General features: G+C 47.6%; 1 protein-coding gene across 3 annotated transcripts in view; it reads left to right on the forward strand.

The window, feature by feature from the left end:
- The window catches only part of CHDH (choline dehydrogenase), a 38,689-nt gene extending 14,576 nt beyond the window's left edge, over positions 1-24,113 (forward strand). For 2 of the 3 annotated variants that reach the window (XM_080805934.1, XM_080805935.1), the window contains exons 2-9: positions 12,728-13,485; positions 14,103-14,254; positions 14,862-14,991; positions 15,953-16,087; positions 17,259-17,401; positions 17,896-17,998; positions 18,713-19,171; positions 23,188-24,113. In XM_080805934.1, the coding sequence (XP_080662060.1) occupies positions 12,783-13,485; positions 14,103-14,254; positions 14,862-14,991; positions 15,953-16,087; positions 17,259-17,401; positions 17,896-17,998; positions 18,713-19,131 (1,785 nt within the window). In that variant the 5' untranslated portion in view covers positions 12,728-12,782 and the 3' untranslated portion in view covers positions 19,132-19,171; positions 23,188-24,113. Of the gene's footprint in view, positions 1-12,727; positions 13,486-14,102; positions 14,255-14,861; positions 14,992-15,952; positions 16,088-17,258; positions 17,402-17,895; positions 17,999-18,712; positions 20,518-23,187 lie in introns of those variants that run through there. The other variant, XM_080805936.1, reaches the window with a different exon arrangement.
- Positions 24,114-24,126: the final 13 nt, after the last annotated feature.

The following is a 24,126-nucleotide window of genomic DNA, read 5'->3' on the forward strand; positions in this document are numbered from 1 at the left end:
TGTCGGATAAATAAATAAAATCTTTAAAAAAAAATAAACTCAGTCTTTATTATGCTTTTTACATTTTTAAAAAAGTTATTTATTTATTTATTTTTAAAGATTTTTATTTATTTATTTGACAGAGAGCGAGAGAGAGACAGGGAACACAAGCAGGGGGAGCAGGAGAGAGAGAAGCAGGCTTCCCGCCAAGTAGGGAGCCTGATGTGGGGCTCGATCCCAGGACCCTGGGATCATGACTTGAGCCAAAGGCAGACGCTTTATGACTGAGCCACCCAGGCGCCCCCGCTTTTTACATTTAAACCAGTCGTTAATAGTATATAAAAATACAGTTGCTTTTGTATGTTGACCTTGTATCCTGTGACCTTGCTAAATTCACTTATTAATTCCAGTCGATTTTGTAAATTCCTTGGGGATTTCTATGTAGATGATCATGTTATCTGTAAAAAAGGACATTTCTAATTCTTTCTAATCTGTATGCCTTTTACTTGTATAGTAATTAATTAACCTTAAAATGCTGGTTAGAGGGCGCCTGGGTGGCTCAGTGGGTTAAAGCCTCTGCCTTCGGCTCAGGTCATGATCTCAGGGTCCTGGGATCGAGCCCCACGTCGGGCTCTCTGTTCAGCGGGGAGCCTGCTTCCTCCTCTCTCTCTGCCTGCCTCTCTGCCTACTTGTGATCTCTGTCTGTCAAATAAATAAATAAAATCTTTTAAAAAAAATGCTGGTTAGAACCTTCACACAGTGTTGAATAAACAGTGGTGAGAGTGAATATCCTTGCCTTGTTCCTGATCTGAGGGGGAAAGCTTTTGGCCTTTCACTATTTAGTACGAAGCTAGCTGTAGGTATCTCATAGATGTTCCTTATCAGGAAGTTCTCTTTCATTCCTTGAGTACACAGAGACTTTATGGACAGAATATGGAATATCGCCAAACACTTTCTGCAGTAAGATAATCACATGGTTTTTCTCTTTTGGTTTCTTAATATGATGGAATACATTGATTAATTTTCTCCTGTTGAGCCAACTTCACATCACTGGGTTAAACTCTGGATGGTTACAGTGTATGTTGCTGGATTTGATTTGCTGAAATTTTGTTAAGGATATTTGCATCTGTGTTCATGATGGATGTTGGTCTGTTGTCTTCTTGTGATGTGTTTGGTTTTGGTAACAGGTTAATGCTGGTGTTCTAAAAATAAGTGGGAGACTGTTCTCTATTCTTCTGTTTTCTATAGAATTGGTATTATTCCATCTTGGATGTTTCTTAGATTTTACCAATGAAGTCTAAAGTTTTCTCTGTGAGAAGAGTTCAGATAATGAATTCAGTCTCTTTAATAGATATGTATAGCTATTTAGGTAACATAGCTCTTGAGTCAGTGCTGAGAATCTGTCTTTCAGTTATAACATTTTTTTGGCACAAAATTTCCACGTTATCCTTTTTTTTTTTTTAAGATTTTATTTATTTATTTGACAGATCACAAGTAGGCAGAGCAGCAGGCAGAGAGAAAGGGGGAAGCAGGCTCCCTGCTAAGCGGAGAGCCTGATGCGGAGCTCAATCCCAGGACCCTGGGATGATGACCCGAGCCGAAGGCAGAGGCTTTAACCCACTGAGCCACCCAGGCGCCCCTCCACGTTATCCTTATATTGTCTTTTAGTTGTCTGTAGAATAGGTAGCAAGTGATACCTCCTCTGTCCTTGCCAATGTTGGTAATTTGTGTCACCTCTCTTTTCTTTGGGCAGAGGTTTATTATCTTACTGTTTTAAAGAACCAAATTTTGGTTTTATTTTTTTTTTACTTTTAAATATGTTTTCTTTTTCTTTAAAGATTTTATCTATTTGACAGACAGAGATAACAAGTAGGCAGAGAGGCAGGCAGAGAGAGAGGTGGGGGGAAGCAGGCTCCCTGCCGAGCAGAGAGCCCCATGTGGGGCTCAATCCCAGGACCTGAGCCAAAGGCAGAGGCTTTAATCCACTGAGCCAACCAGACGCCCCTACTTTTAAACATGTTTTCAATCTTATTTCTGTTATTTATTTCTATGATGACTGGGGGGTTGATTTTCTTTCTGATATTTTTTAAAGGTAAAAGTATAGGTCATAAATTTGAGCTCTGACTTTCCTAATATAAGCATTGTAATGCCATATATTTTGTCAAAGCTCTGCTTCACCTGAATTCCACTCATTTTGGTCTCTTGTGTTTTCATTTTCATTCAGGGCAAAATTTTAATTTTTCTTGTGATGTCTTCTTTGACTCATGGGTTATGTAGAAGTGTATTGCTTAATTTCTTATGGATTTTTCAGATATAGATTTTTATTTCTAAATCAGTTTTTTTTGTGAACAGAGAACATATTTTGTATCATTTCAGCCTTTTACATTTGTTGAGAGTTTAATCATGGCCCAGAATAAGGTCTCCCTTAGTGAGGTATATTTGCAAAGAACATGTGTTCTGCTGTTGTTTGGTGTTCAATAATAAGCGTTAATTAGATCAATTTGTACATAATGTTAATTTTTCTGTATTCTTACTGATTTTTTGCCTGGATTTATCTCTTATTGAGAAGAGGGAGTGTTGAAGTCTCCAAATGTGATTATTCATTTCTCCTTTCAGTTCTGTCAATTCGTGCTTCATGATTTTGAAGCTCTATTAGGCACTTACATATTTAGAATTATTTTGTCTTTATGACACACTGGCCCCTTTATCATCTTGAAATGTCTTTTTAACTTTGGTAATATTCTCGGTACTGAAGTCTACATTGTCTGAGATTGACATAGTCATGCTAATTCTTTTTTTGTATCTTTTTTTTTTTTAAGATTTATTTATTTATTTGACAGAGATCACAAGTAGGCAGAGAGGCAGGCAGAGAGAAAGGGGGAAGCAGGCTCCCTGCTGAGCAGAGAGCCCGATGCGATGCGGGGCTCAATCCCTGTATCCTGAGATCATGACCTGAGCTAACCCACTGAGCCACGCAGGCGCCCCTTGTATACTGTTTTGATATGCTTTTATGTGGTGCATCTTTTTTTCCATTTTTTATTATGTCTTTATATTGAAAGTAGTTTTTTGGTGCAGACAGCATATATTTGAGTTTTCCTCTTCTTATTTTCTTTTACTGTCTCTTTTGATTATTTTACAATATTTTATCTCCACTGTTGTCTTATTAGCTGCAATTCTTGTTTATTTAGTTTTTAATGATTGTGGTTAGGTTTACAGTTATATCTTTCACTTACCACAGTACACCTTCAACAAATGTTGTGCCACTTTGTGTATGGTATAAATGCCTTATGAAAATATCCTACTCTTTGTGTTACTATCGTTATGTACATTTTATTTTATTTTTTTAAAAGATTTTATTCACCTATTTGACAGACAGAGATCACAAGTAGGCAGAGAGGCAGGCAGAGAGAGAGGGGGAAGCAGGCTCCCCGTTGAGCAGAGAGCCCGATGCGGGACTCGATCCCAGGTCCCCAGGATCATGACCCATGCCAAAAGCAGAGACTTTAGCCTTCTGAGCCACCCAGGCGCCTCCGTTATGTACATTTTAATGCCACATATATTAGAAATCCTATTGTATATTTTACTATTTTAGCTTTAGACAGTCAATTATATTCCGAAGAGATTAAAAATAAGGGGAGTCTGGATTTTGCTTCTTTGTTCATTTGTTTTGTTTCTTAAATTCCACATATGAGTGAAATTATATGGTCCCTATCTTTCTCTGTCTCATTTCACTTTGCATTCTACCCTCTCGATTCCTCCATGTTGTTGCCAATGGCAAGATTTCATCTTTTTTTATGGCCGAGTAATATCCCATTTTATATGTAAGAAGGGAGGCGGGTGGGGGCGTGGGTGAAAAAGATAAAGGAGATTAAGAGTACACTTATTCTTTTTAAGGGAAGTTTTTATTATAAGAATTCTTTATAACTGCTGTAAACTAGATTCTTAGTAGGATTACATTTCATTTTTAAATTTTTTTTCAATTTTTATTTAAATTCTAGTTAACATATAGTGTACAGGAGTTGAATTTAGTGGTTCATCAGTTACATGTAACACCCAGTTCTCATCATAACCAGTGACCTCCTAAATACCCATCACCCATCTGACCCATCCACCATACCCCTCTTCCATCAACCCTCAGTTCTCTGTTGTCAAGTGAAAGGTATAGAATTGTTGAATCATTATACTGGACACCTGAAATTAACATAACACTGCATGTTATGTTTGAATAAAAATATAGTAATTCCTAGATTAAAAAATACAAATGAAAACAAGGGGGGTGGGGGAGTGTGCTGTATTTACCCACTATGGTAGGCTTCACAGTTGCCTCCCATGATACCCGTGTTCTAGCTCTGGGGTCTGTGAATATGTTACCTTGTGTGGCAACACGGACTTTGCAGACAAGATTAACAATCTGGGGGCAGAGAGATGATCCTGGATTGTCCAGGAGGTTCCAGTGATGTAATCGCAAATGTCCGAGTAATGGGGAGACACAAGTACAGAAGTGGAAATGTGACAACAGAAGCATGAGGCTGAGGAATGCAGGTGACCCTCAGAATCTAGAAAAGGCAAGGAAATGGATTCTTCTCTAGGAAGCTTTTAGAAGGAGCTAGTCCTGCTGACACCTTGACTTTAACCCAGTGAAACGGTTTCAGACTGCTTTCAAACTGTCAGCCTCCAGAACTGGAGGGGAAATAAATTTGTGTTGTTTTAAGCCACCAAGTTTATGGTCATTTGTTACAACAATCATCAGAAACTCATACACGCACATTTTTACCATTTCCATTGCTCTCTCTCTTTTTTCTTTTCTTTCTTTCCTTTTTTTTTTTTTTGAATAGATCGAAATTTCTAGCTGGTGTCATACTTCTTTTGCCTGAAGAACTTCCTTTAACGTATCTTGCAGTGCGGATCCACTGGCAATAAATACCTTCAGCTTTTGTTTCTCTGAAGATATAGGTCTCCTTCATATTTGAAAGATAGGTTCACTGGGGAGAGAGTTATAAGTTTACTGGATCTCTCCCCCACCATTACAATGCTTTATAGTTGTCCCTCCATTATCTTCTGGATTACAGGTTTTTTGATGAGAGGTTTGTTGTCACTCTTATATTTATTCTTCTGTGCGTGTTTCTTTTTTTGGCTGTCTGGATGATTTTTTCTTGGGATTTCAGCAATTTGACGATCATGTACTTAGATGTGTTTTGTTTTGTTTTTTAAATTTTGCATGGGGTGCTCTAAGCTTCTTGGATCTGTGATGTTTTATCTTAGATTAATTTTGGAAGCGTCTCAGCAATGATCTCTTTAAATATTTTTCTCCTCTGTTTTCTCTTTGCCCTTCTGTCTCTCTCCCTTTCTTCCTTTCACCCTGCCCTACCCCCACCTTTCCCATCTCCTTTTTCCTTGTATACCTCTCTTCCTACTAGGATTCCAGTTATCTTAATTCTAGATAGTTTGGTATCATCCTGTGGCTTTTAGCTCTTCTCTCTTTTCCTCTCTCTCTCACTCTTTCTCTACTTTATATTATTTCCATTTGGATAAGTCCTATTAACCTAATTTGCATTTTCACTTATTCTCTTTTCTGCTGTAACCAAATTATTCATTTCTGATAATTTTTTTTTAAGATTTTATTTGTTTGACAGAGAGAGAGATCACAAGTAGTCAGAGAGGCAGGCAGAGAGGGGGAAAGCAGGCTCCCTGCTGAACGGAGAGGCTGATGCGGGGCTCGATCCCAGGACCCTGAGATCATGACCTGAGCTGAAGGCAGAGGCTTAACCCACTGAGCCACCCATGTGCCCCCTCTGATAGTTTTTTTTAAAGATTTTATTTATTTGACACAGAGAGAGCATAAGTAGGCAGAACAATAACCAGAGTGACAGGAAGAAGCAGGCTCCCCTGCTGAGCAGAGAGCCTGCTTCTGGTCTCCATCCCAGGACCTTGGAATCATGACCTGAGCCGAAGGCAGACGCTTAACTGATGGAGCTACCCAGGCACCCCTCTGATAATTTTTTTTTTTTTGAGCATTTCTGTTTTTAAGTTTCCAATTTTTGCTGCAATCACCTATCTGCTTAACATGTTGTCCACCTTTTCAACTAAGTCTTGTAAAATGTGAAACTTGGTCATTTTGATGTCTTTGTTTGACAGTTCTGATATCTGGATGGGTCCTCCTTTGGTCTGGTTCTGTTAACTACTTTATCTTTTGATAATGAGTCATTTCTTTTTCTTGTTCTTTTCTGTCTCAATATTTATTATTTTTAATTTTAGTTGTAAGTATACAATACTAGTTTCAGATTTACTGTATGTTGATTCAAGAATTAAGTCATTACAGAATGCTCACGGTGGTTTTCAGTGTCATCTGGTTTTCATCTGTCACCATACGAAGTTATTGCAGTATTATTGACTATATTTCCTATGCTGTACTTTTTTCTTTTGGTTTTAGATCTTACATTTAGCTCTCTGATCCATTTTGAGTTTATTTTTTTGTATGGTGTAAGTAGCCCAGTTTCATTCTTTTCAACGTAGCTGCCCCATTTCCCCAACACTATTTATTAAAGAGACTTTTTTTGTATATTGGATATTCTTGCCTCCTTTGTCGTAGATGAATTGACCATAAACATGGGCTTATTTCTGGGCTCTCTATTCTGTTCCACTGATCTATGTGTTTTTGTGCCAGCACCACACTGTTCTCATTACTATGGCTTTGTAGTATAGTTTGAAATCTGGGCGCAGGATAGCTCCAGCTTTTTTGTTCTTTCTCCATTTTGCTTTGGCTATTTAGGATCTTTTGTGGTCCCATACAAATCTGAGGATTATTTGTTCTAGTTCCATAAAAAATGCTATTGTTACTTTGATAGCTATTGCACTAAATCTGCAGATTGCTTTGGGATGCATGAACATTTTAAGGATATTAATTCTTCAAACCCATGACCATGGTATATCTTTTTCCATTTCTTTGTGTCATCTCCAGTTTCTTTCATTGAGATCTTATAGTTCAGAGTACAGGTCTTTGAGCTCCTTGGTTAAATTTATTCCTAGGTATCTTTTTCTTTTTGATGCAATTGTAAATGGGATTGTTTTCTTAATTTCTCTTTCTGCCAGTTCATTATTAGTGTATAGAAACTCAACAGCGTTCTGTATAGTAATTTTTGTATCCTGAAACTTTACAGAATTCATTTATCAGTTCAATAGGGTCGAATTCATTTATTAGTTCTCATAGGGTGTTTTAATCTTTAGGGTTTTCTGTACGTATTATCATACCATCTGCAAATCATGACAGTTTTACTTTTTCTTTACTGATTTGGGTGCCTTTTGTTTTTATTTTTTTTATCTGAGTTCTCTGGCTAGGACTTCTGGTACTATGTTTAGTAAAAGTGGTAAGAGTGGACATCTTTCTCTTGTTTCTCATCTTAGAGGGAAAGTGTTCAGCTTTTCACCATTGATATGATGTTAGCTGTGGGTGCGTCATATACAGCTATTATTATCTTGAGGTATGTTCCCTCTCTACCCACTTTGTTGAGTTTTTTTCAATCGAGTAGATGTTGAGTTTTGTTAAATTTTTTTCTGAGATGATCATATGATTTTTTGAGATGATCATATGATTTTTATCCTTCATTTTGTTAATACGGTGTTTCAGGTTAACTGATTTGTAAATATTGAACTAGCCTTACATCTCTGGGATATATCCCACTTGATTATGGTGAATGATCCTTTTAGTATATTGTTTGCTGATATTTTGTTGAGGATTTTTGCAACTATGTTCATCAGGGATATTGGTCTATAATCTTCTTCTAGTATCTTTGTCTGGTTTTGGTATCAGGGTAATGCTGGCTTCGTAGAATGAATCTGGAAGCATTCCTTTCTCTTCTGTTTTTTGGAATAGTTTGAGAAGGATAGGTATTAACTCTTCTGGTTAGAATTCACCTGTGAAAATATCTGGTCCTGGACTTTTGTTTGTTGAGAGTTTTGTCATTACTGATTCAATTTCATTACTGGTAATAGGTCTGTTCAGACTTTTTATTTCTTCCTGAGTCAGTCTTGCAAGATTGTATGTTTCTAGGAACTTATCCACTTCTAGGTGTTTCAGTTTGCTGGTGTGTGATTTTTCATAGTAGCCTCATAATCCTTTGTATTCGTGGTGTTGGTTGAAATTTCTCTTTCATTTGTGATTGTTTGCTTTTTTTCTTGATGAATCTGGCTAAAGGTTTATCAATTTTATCTTTTTGAAGAACCAGCTCCTAGTTTCATTGATCTTTTCTATTCTTTCAAGGCTTTATTTTATTTATTTCTGCTCTGATATTTATTAATTCCTTCCTTCTATTGACTTTGGGCTTCTTTTTCTAGTTAGATTGGTTGAGATTTTTTTCTTGTTTCTTGAGGTAGGACTGTATTGCTATGAACTTCCCTCTTAGAACTTTAAAATAAAAAAAATAATAAAAACCACTGTTTCCTTATTGATCTTTTGCATGGATGATCTCTCCATTGGTGTAAGTGGGATTGTAAAGTCCTCTATTATTATGACATTACTATCAGTTTCTCCCTCTTTGTTAATATTTGTTTCATATATTTAGGTCCTTCTATATCATGCTTAGATATTGTTATATTCTCTTGTTGGACTGATCCCTTTGTCACTAAATAATGCTTTCTCTTGTTACAGTCCTTGTTTTAAAGACTATTTTGTCTAATGGAAGTATTGCTGCCCCGGCTTTTTCCCTTTTTCCCTTCCTTCTTTCCTTTCCTCTCCTCTCCTCTCTTTCTTCTTCCATTCTCATGAAATACCTTTTTCCACCCGTTCACTTTTAGTCTGCATGGGTCTTTAGGTCTGAAGCGAGTCTGTTGTAGATAGCATATAGATGGGTCTTATGCTTCTGACCCATTCAGTCATCCTGTACCTTTTCACTGAAGCATTTACACATTTACATTTAAAGTAATTATTGATAGGTATGCACTCGTTGCCACTTTGTCAATTATTTTCTGGTTGTTTTGGTAGTTCTTCTCTCTTCCTTTATTTTCTTGCTCTCTTCCCTTGTAATTTGATGACTTCTTTTTTAGTGTTATACTTAGATGCCTTTGTGCTTATTTTTGTGTATTATACATTTTTGGTTTGTGGTTACGTAAGGCTTATATATAACATTCTATGTATGTAACAATCTGTACTGAGTTGGTGGTCACTTAACTTTGAACATATTCTGAAATTACTACATTTTTACTCCCCTCCTCCATGTTGTAATGTATATGACATTGTATTTTATATCTTTTTGTGTATCCCTTAACTAATTTTCGTAGATATAATTGATTTTATTAATTTTGTCTTTTACCTTCATACTAGCTTTAAAAGTGATTAATCTACTACCTTTCTGTTTGCTTTTACCAGTGATACTGTTTCCTTTCATAATATTCTTCTAGTTATGACCTTTTATTTTCCTCTTAAAGAGATCCCTTTAACAAGGTTGGCCTAGAGGTGATGAACATTTTCAACTTTTATTTGCCTGAGAAACCAACTCTCCTTTAATTCTGAACAATAACCTTCCCAGATAGAGTATTCTTGGTTGTAGGTTTTTCCTTTTAACCCTTTGAAAGTATCATGTCACTCCCTTCTTCCTGCAAAGTTTCTGCTGAAAAATCTGGTAATAGCTTTGTGGGATTTCTCCTTTTATGTAACTATTTGCTTTTCTCTTTCTGCTTTTATGATTCTCTTTAATTTTTGCCATTTCAATTTTTATGTGCCTTGATGTGGACATCCTGGGTGCACCTCGTTAGGGACTTTTTGTGCTTCCTGGACATTGGATGTCTGTTTTCTTCCCCAGGTTAGGGAAATTCTCAGCTATTATTTCTTCAAATAAGTCTTCTGCCCCATTCTCTCTCCTCTTTTGGGCACCCCCCTCCTTTTTTATAAAGATTTTATTTATTTATTTGACAGAGATCACAAGTAGGCAGAGAGGCAGGCAGAGAGAAAGGAAGGGAAGCAGGCTCCCTGCTGAGCAGAGAACCCGACTTGGGGCTCGATCCCAGAACCCTGGGATCATGACCTGAGCCGAAGGCAGAGGCTTTAACCCGCTGAGCCACCAAGGTGCCCCTCAGGCACCCCTTTAATGTGAATGTTGGTACACCTGATGTTGTTTCAGAGGTCCATTAATCTATCCTCATTTTTAAAATTTTTTCTTTTTGCTGTTCAGCATGGGTGCTTTCCACTACCTTGTCTTCCAGATTGCTGATCTGTTCTTTTGCATCCTCTAATCTGCTGTTGATTTCCTCTATTGTATTTTTCAGTGATTATTCTGCTCTGATTTGTGCCTTTTTGTATTTTCTCTTTGTTGACATTGTCTTAGAGCTCACCCACTCTTCTCAGTGAGCATCCTGTGACTGTTACTTTGAACTCTTTACCAGGTAGATTGCCGATCTTAGTTCTTTGCTTAGTTCTTTTTCTGAGGTCCTGTCATCTTCTTTGGTTTGGAGTACATTCTTCTGTATCTTCATTATGTCTGACTCTGTTGGCTTCTGTGTATTCAGTAGGGCCTTTTGTAGAAGGCACCTATAGGACCCAGTAGTGCAATCTCCCCTGCTCACCAGAACCAGGCACTCAAGGGGTTTCCCTTGTGTGGGCTGTTTGCACCTTCCTGTTGTGATTGGCCACAACTTGTGTGGCTGCCTGAGTGGCTCAGCCGTAGCTGTTGCAGGTGCACAGATGGGCCAGCCCTGCTGGCTACAGTGACCAGCTGTGACTGTAGCAGGCACACAGGTGAGCCAGGCTGGCTTAGACCCGGTACAGGTGGCTAAGAAAACCCAGTGTAGCTGCTGCAGGTATGCTGGTGTATGGGGTTAGCTCCTGGCACAGCTGGCTGAAGGGCCTAGCTGTAGCCACTGCAGGCATGCTGGGGTATGGTGCTGGCTCTTTGCTTCCCCAAGGCAAGAGTCACTTTGGAGGGGTGCCAGTCCCAGCCGAGGCCACCTGCTGGGAATGCTGGGACAGGAGCCACTTTGGAGGATACGTGCTCGGGCAGGTGGGCTGAGTGGTGTGGGTCTCCAGGGGAATGCTGGTGGTGGGGGGCAAGCAATGCCATCAAGGTAGAGGAAGTATCAGGAGTGGCTCCCGCACATCCAGCAGGCTGAAGGAGGGCAAGAAAAAGGGCATCACCAGCACTTCTGTACCTGGAGAAATCTCCTGCAGATCCCTGCCGGCTCAGCAAACATGCTAACAGTAGTCGGTAAATCTTCATGTATAGGCTAGGTGCTCTTCCAACTGCCGCTCCCGTGCTGGGGCTGAGACTGAGTGATACAGCGTGCTGGCCCTTTAAAGGCGGGCCCTTGGTTTCCTTTGGCCCTCCAGCTCTCCCAGAGTTCAGCCTCACAGATTTTCAAAGCCAGACATCATGGGGGCTCATCTTCCCAGTGCAGATCCCCAGGATGGAGGATGCCCCATGTGAGGTTTGGTCCCCGGCTCCTCAGGGAGGACCGCGGTGCTTATGACAGTCTTCTCCTTGTGGCGGGAAACCCACCGCGGTGCCAGGGTATTGGTCCCTGCCGGCCCGTTCTCGAAGGGGTCTTCTCTTTATGGTTTTAGCTGTGGAATAGCCACTCTGCCAGTCTTCTGGTGGTTTTCAGAGTAGGCTGCACTGTGTGTCCTCACTGCCCCCGTGTGACTGTGCGAGAAGGTGAGCTCAGGGTCCTCCTCCACCACTCTCCCCTGCTCTTCATCTGTATCTCCCAAATTTTTACTGAATGCAGGACCTTGTGTGTAACAGGATAGTAGTGACTGAGGCAAACAGTATTTATGCCTAGAAAGGTCATGCTATTTATTCTACCAGGTCATGAGTGTGGAGTGTCGAGCCAGCCCAGCTGGGAGCTGAGTGGTGGGCACGGCTCCCTCGCACTAGTATGGGGCCCGGAGTGCTGGAAGGCTCTTCTGTGTTCCTGCTTTCAGGAGGGCCTGGGGCTGCTTTCTCGTGTGCCCGCATGAAGGGGGACGGTGTCCTTGTCTACACTCGTCTCCTAGCCCGCCTGCGGGGTAGGCTGCTGCTGGACTGGGGCAGGCTCATGGAAGGGCTGGCGGATGGGGCAGGGGTGTCTTGACGTTCCTTGGCTCTCTCTTGTGGAGTCAGTCTTGTGCACCTGAAACTTATACGTGAGGCTTTCTCAGATGTGCTTTTGTCAGGAGAGTGGGATATATTGGTTCTTTTCCACCCCTGTGCAATGAGCACTGTTGGGATTCATTTGCACATTGTTGAGAAAGGCAGCTCCAAAACCTATTGGCATTGTGTTGTTCAAACTCCAGCACCCTACAGAGATCTCTGAAGACTGTAGCTCTGCCCCATCCCTGCTGAAAAGCCTTCTAGCTCCCCCCATGGCCCTCAGGCCACAAGCTCTGAGCTCGGCAGCCTGGAGCCTCACACCTTGACCTACCTTGCTAGAGATGAAATGGTGCCTGGCATGAGGTAGGGGCTCAACAACCATCTTAAAGGGATGAGCATTGATTGCAAAGCCCAGACCTCCCCTGCATTCCAGCAGCCAGACCCCTGCCTAGCCTCTGGGTTCACCTACACCTGTCAATGAGAAGCCTCTCTGGGGACCACCCCTCCTCCCAAGTTTGGGGAGGAGCCCCTATGCCTCCAGCCCTGTACATATGAGTCCTGGCATGGACCTCCCAAGAGGGCTCCCTCCTCCTAGTTCCCCAGTGCAGGGTCCTGCCAGCCAGTCCTGCTTTGGGCCAGTTCTGCAATGTGCACGCCGAGTTAAAATTCTAAAGCTGCTTTTCCTGTTTTAGGAACGTGATTCATCGCTTTCCTCTTGGTGGATGTGTGAGGACCTGGGCTAGAAGCATGTGGCGTATCCTGCGAGGCTGGAGGGTAGGGTGCCTGGGCCCCTGGGGAGCTGAGGGGCAGAAGCGGCCCCCCAGCGTCCGCACGCTGGCCAGCGTGGGCTCCCGGAGCGGGGACGAGTACACTCACGTGGTGGTGGGTGCGGGCTCCGCGGGCTGTGTGCTGGCCGGGCGGCTCACCGAGGACCCCGACAAGCGCGTGCTGCTGCTGGAGGCCGGGCCCAAGGACGTGCTAGCGGGGAGCAAGCGGCTCTCGTGGAAGATCCACATGCCCGCGGCCCTCGTGGCCAACCTGTGCGATGACAGGTACAACTGGTGCTACCACACGGAGCCGCAGCCGGGCCTTGACGGCCGGGTGCTGTACTGGCCGCGCGGCCGGGTTTGGGGGGGCTCGTCGTCGCTCAACGCCATGGTCTACATCCGCGGCCATGCCGAAGACTACAACCGCTGGCAGCGGGAAGGCGCCGCGGGCTGGGACTACGCGCACTGCCTGCCCTACTTCCGCAAGGCACAGAGCCACGAGCTGGGCGCCGGCACGTACCGTGGTGGCCAGGGCCCCCTGCACGTGTCCCGGGGCAGGACCAACCACCCGCTGCACCGCGCCTTCTTGGAGGCGGCGCAGCAGGCCGGCTACCCGCTCACCGAGGACATGAACGGCTTCCAGCAGGAAGGCTTCGGATGGATGGACATGACCATCCACCAAGGTAGGGCGGGCTCCCATCCCTAGGCTCCCTGGGTCTTCCTCTTCCCCTTTTTAAAATAAAGGAAGCTACACTCCAGCACAGCTCCATCCCTCCTGCCCTCATCGTGGTCAGTGAGGGTAAACGGGCTGGGAGGAGGCCCCGACGACCAAGGCATCGCCCGACCGAGGCCACAGGATACAGCCCACAGCCAGTGGGAAACGATTTGGAGATGACTCTTGGGCGTTCTCTAGGCCTCCGGCCTCTGTTGTCTTGCAGTCAACTCTGCCCAAAGAGCCCAAAGTTGGAAGAGACTTGTAGATGAGGAAACTGAGGCACAGGGCACCAAAGTGCTTTGCTCACATTAGGACAGAGGCAAGGCCTGGGTTGATCCAGGGCTCCTGCCTGGCTCCAGAGGGTTCTCACCCCATTATTAGCTGCTCCCAGTCTGTCATCCTGTCCAGAGTGGAAGACGTTTTCCCACGGCTAATGGATGTGGACTTCAGTCCAGCAGGGACTTGTGGTCTCAGCTTTCCTTCTGAGGCAGAGCTCAGTATTTGGGGAAGGTCAGCCCCTTTCCCTGTGCAGATGCCGGAAAGGGGGGCAGGAGCTGTGCCCGATGTCCTTGCTCTGTCCTGTAGGCAAGCGCTGGAGCGCCGCGTGCGCGTACCTGCACCCGGCACTGGGCCGCCCCAACCTCACGGCTGAGGTGCAGACGCTTGTGAGCAGGGTGCTGTTTGAGGGCACCCGAGCCGTGGGTGTGGAGTACATCAAGAACGGCCAGAGCCACAGGGTGAGTGAGTTCCTGGGGCCGCACATGTGGAGGGGGATGAGTGGTCCCCCCTGGGGCTGGTGCTCAGTGTGGGTAGCTGTCGGGCTCTGATCCCTAGGGCCTTGGGGGAGGTGGCCGCCCGGCCAGCGGGGAGCTGTCAGGCCAGCCACATGCAGAGAGCCTGTCGTGGTCCCTGTGAGCATCTGCCCCTCCTACCTCAGAGCAGCCCCCCGGTTCCTTCCGTACCTTTTCAGAAATCGTTGGATTTGTAGTAAGACTTTCATAACCACAAATGTGGACCTATTCCCTGTTGCACACCACTGTTTCCTGCCCCGTAGTGCGTCAGGATTGGGCTGCGGCCGCAGGAAGGGCCGACTCACTGCTGCTGCATTCATACTGCCTGCGCGTGCTCGCTTTCATGGATGTCACTGGTCACTGAAGCTCCATGCTCCAGTGTTTTAAGACCATCATGACGGCCTTCCTGTCAGGACGGGTTGTGTCGGAGCTGCGCCTGCCCAGGGCTCTCCTACAACGGCCTGCTGAGCATCCTCGGCGTGGGACTGGGATCTGAGGCCACGTTCTTAGGGTGCTGCCTGGTTTTGCGGGAACTGACCTGTGCGTCTTCCAGGTTTACGCCAGCGCGGAGGTGATTCTGAGCGGGGGTGCCATCAACTCTCCACAGCTGCTCATGCTCTCGGGCGTCGGCAACGCAGATGACCTCCGCAAGCTCGGCATCCCGGTGGTGTGCCACCTGCCTGGTGGGTTCCCTTCTCCCTGCTCGTCAGAGGCGCCCCTGCTAAAAAAAAAAAAAAAAAAAAAAAAAAAAGGGCTTAGTGGAGTTTGTTAGCATGGAGCGGTGGAGTGGGGTGGGGGCAACAGTTCTTCCCATGAGCCTCAATGGACACCCCTACACCCCCAAAGACCCCAAGTCTTTCTGTCGTTTTTTTCCCCCTTCCTTGGCCCTCCTGTCCCCCTGGGAGGTGATGCCCCTCCACCAGGGAGCATGGCCTGCGAAGCCCCCTGGGCCAGGCTCAGCTCTGTCCCCAGGGCAGCCCTGCGGTGATAGGAGTCTGGGCCTTGGTTTTAAGTCCAGCAGCCCTGATGTTAAAAATGCCGACTCGGTGCTCTGGGGCATGCTTTTCATGCTGAGACAATTATCACGGGCCTAAAATTGCACTTACAGTCTTTGATACCCATTAGGGGCTCTCACCTCTCTTAGAACCCAAACTCCCCAGAAATGACCTTTTTTGCACAGAGGCTTCCTAGTGAGAGGTCTGTCAGAATGCTGGGACAGTGGCCTGCCCTGTGTCCGCTCATGCTCAGATGAGCTCACAGTGTCTGCCCAGCTCAGCAAGGCTGGATTCCTTCCTTCCCCCAGCCAGGGGTACAGGTGGTGCCTGCTGAATGCCCAGGCCCTGCCCTTGGGGAGGGTGCTCCCTGGCAGGATGGCATCAGGATGGTTCCAGGGGCTGCCCTGGGAGTGAGTGACAAGGGCAGGTGGCTTTGGCAGCCCGAAAAGCTGAGATTGGCTTTGAGCATAGGGATGGAGTCCCTGGAGATGACCTTTTAAGCTGAGACCCAGGGAAGGAGCAGGAGCTGGCTTGGCAGATAAATGGATGGGGGTGAGGGGACTTTTCAAAACCAGGGGATGTTGAGAGGCTGGTGGCAGGCAAGCCACCCTGAGAAGCCATTCTCCCTAGCCCCTCACTCCCATTCCAGGGGTGGGCCAGAACCTGCAAGACCACCTGGAGGTGTACATCCAGCAGGCGTGCACCCGCCCCATCACCCTGCACTCGGCGCAGAAGCCCTTGAGGAAAGTCCGGATCGGTCTGGAGTGGCTCTGGAAGTTCACAGGTGGGCATGCTGGTCTGGGGGCAGCATGGCCTCCCTCCCTAAGGTGCTGTGCCAGGTGGCTTTGGTCTCAAGTCACTTATTTCAAGCTTAGTTCTGCCCTTTGCCTCGGCTTTCCCATCTGCAGAATGGGGATACAGAGACCTGACTGGCAGGCTGTCATGAGGATCAGATGCAGCAGCCCAGGGCCAGTCCTGGGTCAGATTCCTCAGAGCCCAGGTGCCCCTCTTCCTTACATATGGACAGGGTGGCCTTGTGCGCCAGACGCCAGGTCTGGTCCAAGGAGTCAGGAGAAAAGGCACAGTCAGCATCCATTTCTCACCAGTTTCCAGAGTCCCAGAGTATTGGCCTGCCAGGAAGTGGTGCTTGGAGACCCCCTCAGCGTGGGTTTCTCACACACTCCTAGGTGCTCTGTGCTGTGTCGGGAAGGCAGGTGCCCCCAGGGAGCTTACATGCTGCTGGGATCTGTGAAAAGAGACCGCGTGAATGTGCTTAAGTTTTATGATCCGGGTGTCAGTGAAGTGGAGGCTGAGAGGCAGGGAGACACACAAAGGCCCCGGGTCTAGGCATCCGGCGTTGGAGGAACAGAGATGCTGGGCCAGGGAGACTGCAGCACATGGAGGAGGGAGCAGGGTGCGATGAAGAGTGCTGGAATCTTGAGGGTAGGTGGGGGCACTGTAGGAATGCCCCGGGAGCTGCCTGTGAGGAGGGTCTGAGTTGGGACCGAGGGAGGGGTGGGGTGCTACTGCCGCGTAGATGGATCCCAGTAGATTTGTGAGCTGAAGTCAGGGAGGTTTTCTGAGGGCCAGATGTGGGGCAAGGAGGAAGGGGCAGAGGGGATGGCAGGGACAGCTGGAATGTCTGACTTAAGCCTTAGGTGAAATAGCAGCCTGTCGGGGTGGAGCCAGGGCAGAAGTTGGAGATCCCAGTGACACCAGGCCTCGAAGGTTTTGGTGGTGGAGGAGTCTAGGGGGAGGGCAAAGCCAAAGCCCCTTGGCGTGAGCGGATACTGGAACCTGTGGTGCTGGGCTCACCCACCTGAGGGAGAGATGCCAGCGCTGATCACTCGGTCCCGGTGCCAGGACAGGGCCAGGAGGAGGGCACAGGAGAGGGGAGCCAGCCCACTTGTCCCGCCCTGATTCACTCAGCTGCCTTGTCCTCTTCTGGTCCTCAGGGGATGGGGCCACGGCACACCTGGAAACAGGTGGGTTTATCCGGAGCCGGCCTGGGGTCCCCCACCCGGACATCCAGTTCCATTTCCTGCCATCCCAAGTGATAGACCATGGCCGGGTCCCCACCCAGCAGGAGGCTTACCAGGTGAGCGGGCAGCGGTCTCCTTACTGCAGCAGGGCCCTCAGAGGGGAGGCACAGGAGCTTGTGTTCTGCCCACCAGCTGCCCAATGGGTCCTAGTGGGGAAGGGAGAAGAGGAGCCTGGAATCTTCCCGAGGCCATGCCAGGAACAGTGTGAAGCAGTTCACATGGTACGTGGAAAGGTGAGACCTGCCTTAGCTCAGGTCAGATGCTTTAGGGATCCAGACTGCTGGAAATGGACAGAAGTGGCCAGCAGCCTGGGGTTTCCAGCTCCTGAAAGTTGAAGACAATCAGGTAGAAAGCCAGGAAGCAGGAGTGATTGAGGGAGGCGTTTGTGTGATCACTTGTGGAAGGGGGGTAGGGGTAAGACGCAGACAGACGATAAAAGCGTCTGCCCTTAATGGGCTTCGGATGTGGAGCCCCATACCACGGGAAACCCCGGGTCTAAGTTGCCAAGTCGGGAGGTTGAAGGAGGTCCTGCTCCCTCCGGTTCTTCTAGGTGCATGTGGGGACCATGCGGGGCACGAGTGTGGGATGGCTTAAACTGAGAAGTGCCAACCCCCAGGACCACCCTGTGATTCAGCCCAACTACTTGTCAACAGGTAATTCACCACCCTCTTGGTCTGCCCCAGGCCTGTGCTTGCCAGGCCATTCACTCAACGAATGAACGAATGAATGCCTTTATGGGGTTCGCATTGGTCTCTGAATCTTACCCCTGAGACACAAGCTGCCCTCTGCCCCCCTCCCTCTGGGCTATCCACTTGCACACACTGCTGTGTGTGCCCTGGGTCACTTGAAGTAACCTTGGGATGTCCTTTGTCACGGCAGGGGAGTGCTGCAGCTTTCAGAACAGTCTACCTGAAGATGCAAGGAGATCTGGCTGTATGCGTAGAGCTCGCAGAGCAGTTGTGCTGCTGTTACTTTGAGCACCCTCCTGGAAAAGGAGATTGCATTCCGGGGCCTGCCCCTGCCCGAAGCGCAAAGGAGCTCTCCCTATCGCTTAGTAATGAGTCGCAGCGTGTGCACAGCCATGATGGCAAGAGGCAGGCTGTATCCACTGAGGGTGCTGCCTGTTTGCCATTGTGGGACTCTGCTTGGTGGCAGTAAAACTGGCCAGGAATAGGTGACAAACCACCTGGTGGCTCTGTGTCCCTGACATTTTCCCCCCAGCACCGTGGTCTATGGGTCCACCACGGCTGTGGGATCAGAGGGTGGTAGGCACTGACCTGTGTCCCCTCGGGCAGCTTACCGAGCCTCTCCGAGTTCAGAATCCTCTGGTAGGAGGAGTCGCCTCACCTACCTCTTCTCGTTGACAGAAACCGACATTAACGACTTCCGACAGTGTGTGAAGCTGACCAGAGAAATTTTTGCCCAGAAAGCCCTGGCACCGTTCCGGGGGAAGGAGCTCCAGCCAGGAAGCAACGTGCAGTCAGATGAGGAGATCGATGCCTTCGTGAGGGCGAGAGCAGACAGCGCCTACCACCCCTCGTGCACCTGCAAGATGGGCCAGCCCTCTGATCCCATGGCCGTGGTGGATCCACAGACCAGGGTGCTTGGGGTGCAGAACCTCAGGGTGGTCGACGCTTCCATCATGCCCAGTGTGGTCAGCGGCAACCTGAACGCCCCCACCATCATGATCGCAGAGAAAGCAGCAGACATCATCAAGGGGCAGCCTGCACTCTGGGATAAGGACGTCCCTGTCTACAAGCCTGGGACCCTGGCCACCCAGCGCTGAGGTGGTCCCTGCCCAAGAAGCCTCCTGCCAAGCCAAGAGGGTCAGCACAGCCCCTGCCCCCTGTGCCCTTTCCTGAAACTGTCTAGAATGTTACAGTTCAGTGGCTGAGAATGCGAAATTTCTTAGGCTGGGAGACCAGTATCAGGAAGCTCAGCAGGTTCCTTTTCCCCAGCACTTTTCTGCAGGCTGCCCCCCAAACTCCTGAAGGGCAGTAAAAGGGACTGGGGAAGGGGAGCTGGCCAGTGGAGGAGGATGGCTAACTCCAGCCACGGCCTTATCTTATACTCCATGGCACTCTGCAACCCTGGGTCCTGCTCAGATTTAAAGGAAGTGGTTCTCTCCCGGGCCTCCCTCTTAATTAAGGCGAGCCACTCTGGGAGCAGGGTGCTGTGCGCAGAGGCTAGGTGCAGGCTGGACGGCACGGGGCTCTGGCGGTGGGAGGCATCCTCTGCCTCAGGCCGCCAGCTATAGCTGAGGCCCGTGCCTAAGCCTCCAGCATCTGTGTTCAGAGAGAAAGCTGCCTGCCTGAAGACACACAGGCTTCTTTCTCTTCTGCTTCTCATGTCCCCTCCCAGTTGGGTCACTCTGAGGCCCACCTCTCCAATACTCTGGTTCTTACTAAACACAGCCCAATTTCTGGACCTTATTCAGAGAAGAGTCTGGAGAGTCTCTTTATTACCGTAGGTTTCCTGATTTAGCATTTTAAACTATTTTCCTGTTACCAGGGAAACCTAGAAACCTAGAGCAAACCCGACAGACCAGACCGCTGCTCCAAGCCAAAGCAGCTAGCCCAAGAGGAGGCTTTCCTGTCAGTCTGGGGAGATGACCCGCCGTGGGCAAAGCTGGCTAATTCATATTCAGCAGCCGTCCACGGGAGCAGACAGGGATCGAGCTGAGGCTGATGGAAAAAGCAGTCGAGTCACACTATACACCTGATCCCATGAAAATAAATTGGCAAAGATTTGAGTTTGGGGGGGGAAAACCAGATACAAGTAGCATTTAAAACAGTTCTTTGATCTTTAAACTTCCTATAATTCAATAATGTAATCCAGTAACCAATTTTTGAATGGAGATGCTTTAGCCAGACTGTTCTTAGAAGGTAATGAAAACTAAATGCATTTTGGATTGATTTTTCTGAAGATTTCCAAAGCCACCATCTGTGGCAGGGGAGAAAAGACTTGTGCTCTGGAAACCTGCCCTGGTCAAGGAGGGAAGGGAAAGGGGGCATTCCAGCCTTTGCCCAGGATCAGAGTGGACTGAGATAGCTTGGAGGCTGGACAGCCACAACTTGTGTTTGTGAGAAAGACCTTCCAGAAAGATGGGAAGAAGAAAACCATCACACCTCTCCTTCCTTTACAAATTTAAAGGAGCTCTGGTTTCCTCTTACCTGCCTCTTGCTTTATTTTCTGTTCCAAGGGAGGGTCTAAGTTGGCCAAGAGATTTATTTCTCCTAGAGAGGTTCCCCATCTGCCCCGCAGCCATGGTCTGCAGCCACCATCCTCGGGGTCCCCGAGCCACCTGCAGGGATGAAAGAACAGTGGGGCAGTGTGGGAGCCAACCCCCCCTGCTCGGAGGGCCAGCGAGTAGCAAGTTCAGTGGGTGGAGGGGTCCCAGGCCTGAGCGTGACCGTGTGGACCTTCTCTAGTGTGCGTAGGCCACGTGGCCTAGCCATGCCGTCCCGCCGTCTCTCTGCGTGCTGTGGTGGTGTCAGTCTCTGGGACAGGGGCAGGTTTGCTACTGCGTCTGCATCGTCACACAAGCAGAATGACCTGTCGGAGGAGGTGTGTCAAGCCGTACGGCCGGACGACATCTGGGCCCCTCCCCGACTCTTGGCCACTGAGCCTTGTTCCATAGGATCACATAATTTAGCCACGTGCAGAAGTCCGTCTCAGAGAAGACGGTGCGTGTTCCATCCCCAGGCCCCACGGAAGTCACAGCGGAACGCTGTGCTGCTGGCAGAATATTAGGCTTGGGGTGGCTGCTTGCTGGAGCCCTGACAGGTGAAGGGCAGCCATCTGGCAGAGTGGAACTGTGGCCCGTGCCGCAACAGGGGCTGTCTCCAAGTTCCAGTGCCATGAGGGAAGCCTGGACCTCAGAGGGCTGTTGAGTGAGGAAGCCAGAGAGGGGAGAAGAGTGCCCATTGGGCCAGGCAGCCCTCAGGGCACCCAGACACCAGGCCAGCTCTCGGTCCTGGGAGGAAGCTTATTTAAGCCCCTCAGCAAAGAGCCTGTGATACTGACAGCTAGAAGAACGTACTCTGTAAACAATGGTTGAAAAAGTATAACGGAGCCGTGTATGTACCTGGATCAGGCTCTGAGCACGGATCCCTTCGAAGAAGCCTGTGTGTTCCAGCTGCTGCACGAGCAGAAGGTTCTTCCTGGTCCAACCGGGGACAGAAGGCACAGGTGAGGAACAGCCCGCCGGCTGCAGAACCAGGAAATGGCAGGTCCTGGAAGCAAGATCCTGGCACCTGGATGCACTGCCTTTCTGCTTCCAGGGCCAACTGTGGGAATCCTCATTTCCATAAATTCAAAAGAGCCTCATCTCCAGCCAAACCGTGTTCCTCCCCACAAAGGCTGTTTCCTGTTTCATCTTAACGTCTTTCAACTTAACATCAGCTCTAATACCTACATCCTTTTTTCTTAAGCCAGAAGAAAACGTGCTCTCTCCACCAGCCTCCCCAGTCCTCTCCTGCCGCCGTCCCCACTGGGTGCCTGGGAGGGCACTCTCAGCCGGTGCTTCCGCTTTGGAGGCAGGGGCCCCAGGCCTGCTCCCCATTCTCCTGCCCTCTCACGTCCCCAGGAAAGAAGGCATATACTTTTGGAGAAATAAAAACTGTCAACACATGCAAGCCTCGGTGGTGTCTGTTTCTGAGTCAGGGAAGGAGCTGGAGCTCTGTCGCTGACCAGTTTTTAGGACAAACCTGCAGCCCATCACAACAGGGGAAACCTTTGTAAGGAAACACAACTGGCAAAGACACTGAAGACCATAACATATAAACGATTTGAAGTAGAGTGCCCCGGTTCCTTTCACAGACATGGGGTCAGCAGTGAGACAAAGCCCACACTGTGTACCGAGAAGCTTCCTGGCCTCTGGCAGGCTGCAAAATGTGGGATTAGAGCCGCAAAGCCCCATCTGGCCCAGCTGCCTGGATAGAAATAGGAGAAAAAGCTGTTAATGAGGTTCCTGCTGGTTGGAAATTCAAGCGGAGCTGCCCTTTCCATTTGTGGTATGCAAGACACAAAACCAAATCCACTGTTCCTGGGGATACAACAAAATGACCTTTTTTAGGGGGAGGGGGCCAAAAAGAAGAAACATTTCATCTTAAAACTTTCCTGAAGCAAAGGGTACACACCACCACCACCACATGGTTCGGTGACTTCACACTTCTTACAAAGAACAATTTCGTGGTAGATGGGAGGTTGGACCAGACTTAACGCAGGCCTACTGGGACTGGTGCAGCCTGTCTGCAGGCCAGGTTGTGAGTCCTGATGGGGAAAGATGGCGGCCTGCACCAGAAAACGCCATCCTGGTAGGGCTGCTGCTGAGAAGCCACACAGTGAGAACAGTGCCCAGCAGAGGTGATGGGGACAATGGCTTAGCCCTTTAGGAGGAACAGTGCTCTCTGCAGCCAGTGCTGAGTGACTGTGGGCATCAAGGAGGGAGCCGTGAGGATAGCAGTTACACCGTCCCAGGACTGCCCTCACCAAGTGCCCCCACTTCTGCAGAGCTCACCGGCCCACAGCGGCTCTTTGCAGTGAGCGCTCCCTCATACAATAAAAATTATTACACGGTTTTATTCTGAAGAACATTTTGCATTTTAATTAAAAAAAATTTATGTCAGGAAATAGTCATTTACAAACCTTGAAGTGTTTTTGCCTGGATCTGGAGTAAGAATGTCTTAAGAAGAGGTTTGTAAGGTCTTCATAACAAAGTACTGTTATTTACAAAAAAAACGAAAAACAAACCCAAAATATTAACAGGTTGTCTAGGTAATATTTAAAAATTTTGAACCAAAAACTGCTAATTGTCTTTTTTTTTTTTTTTTGACCGCAGGGAATCCCTGCCAAGGTAACTTGACAAAGTCGGCATGATTCCTTGAACAGAAAAGGAAGCCTTGGTGGGTCTCGTGGTCCAAAAGTGGGTTTTCATCAGGCAGTACAACCGGAGTGTGAGTACGTTCTAATGAAAACTTCAGCCCTCATTCAGTTGCATATGAAAGCCCTCAAAGAGAACACACAGTACAGCAGTGTTGTGTAAAAAGGCAACAATACGACCCAGACAGACCCAGCGTTCTAATCCTGCAGATCATCGCTTTGCCCCTCCGCACCACCCCCCTTCCCCAGCACCCCTGTTCAGGACAAGGAGCAGCAGCCATCCTCAGGGAGCAAGAGCAGAGGAACTCCATCCACCTGTGCCATCTTTTCGACACCAGAGATGCAAAAGAGGTCTTGTGGGGGCAGCAGAGGTGCCGCTGTGAATGCCACAGGGTCAGAGTAACTGGCTGGACCGACAGGATGAGCTTATCGGAGGCTCAGTAAAGTCAAAGACCACTGCGACCCATGGTGGACCAAAGGTACACTATCAAATCCCGGAACTCTTGCCCAAAGCAAAGGCTGTAAATCATCATCTGGTATATCTCATGTAAAGGTAGATTTAGAGTGACTCAAAATATTTTTAGAAAAAATCTCTATAGTCCCGAGTTCTTTTGAACTTAAAATTTCATCCCCAGAAGATTTTCACGGAATAAATGAGAATTGGCTCTGTTTCTTCTACTTCTGTACAGCCCAAGTAAAAATGCTAATAATTTCTAAATTTCAGTGGGGAACTACAATTATTAGGACCCATGGATATTGCTGCAGTTCAAATACGGTACAATAATTACAAAATATAGACCATCTCTTTACAAATACAAATTATAGTATATTACAAGTCATGTACAGTAATCTATAATTTTTAAACAAACTAGCGTATCTAAGTTTACCTGGTTGCGAG

The sequence above is a fragment of the Martes martes genome (genome assembly GCF_963455335.1).
Source record: "Martes martes genome assembly, chromosome: 1".
Taxonomy (NCBI): domain Eukaryota; kingdom Metazoa; phylum Chordata; class Mammalia; order Carnivora; family Mustelidae; genus Martes; species Martes martes.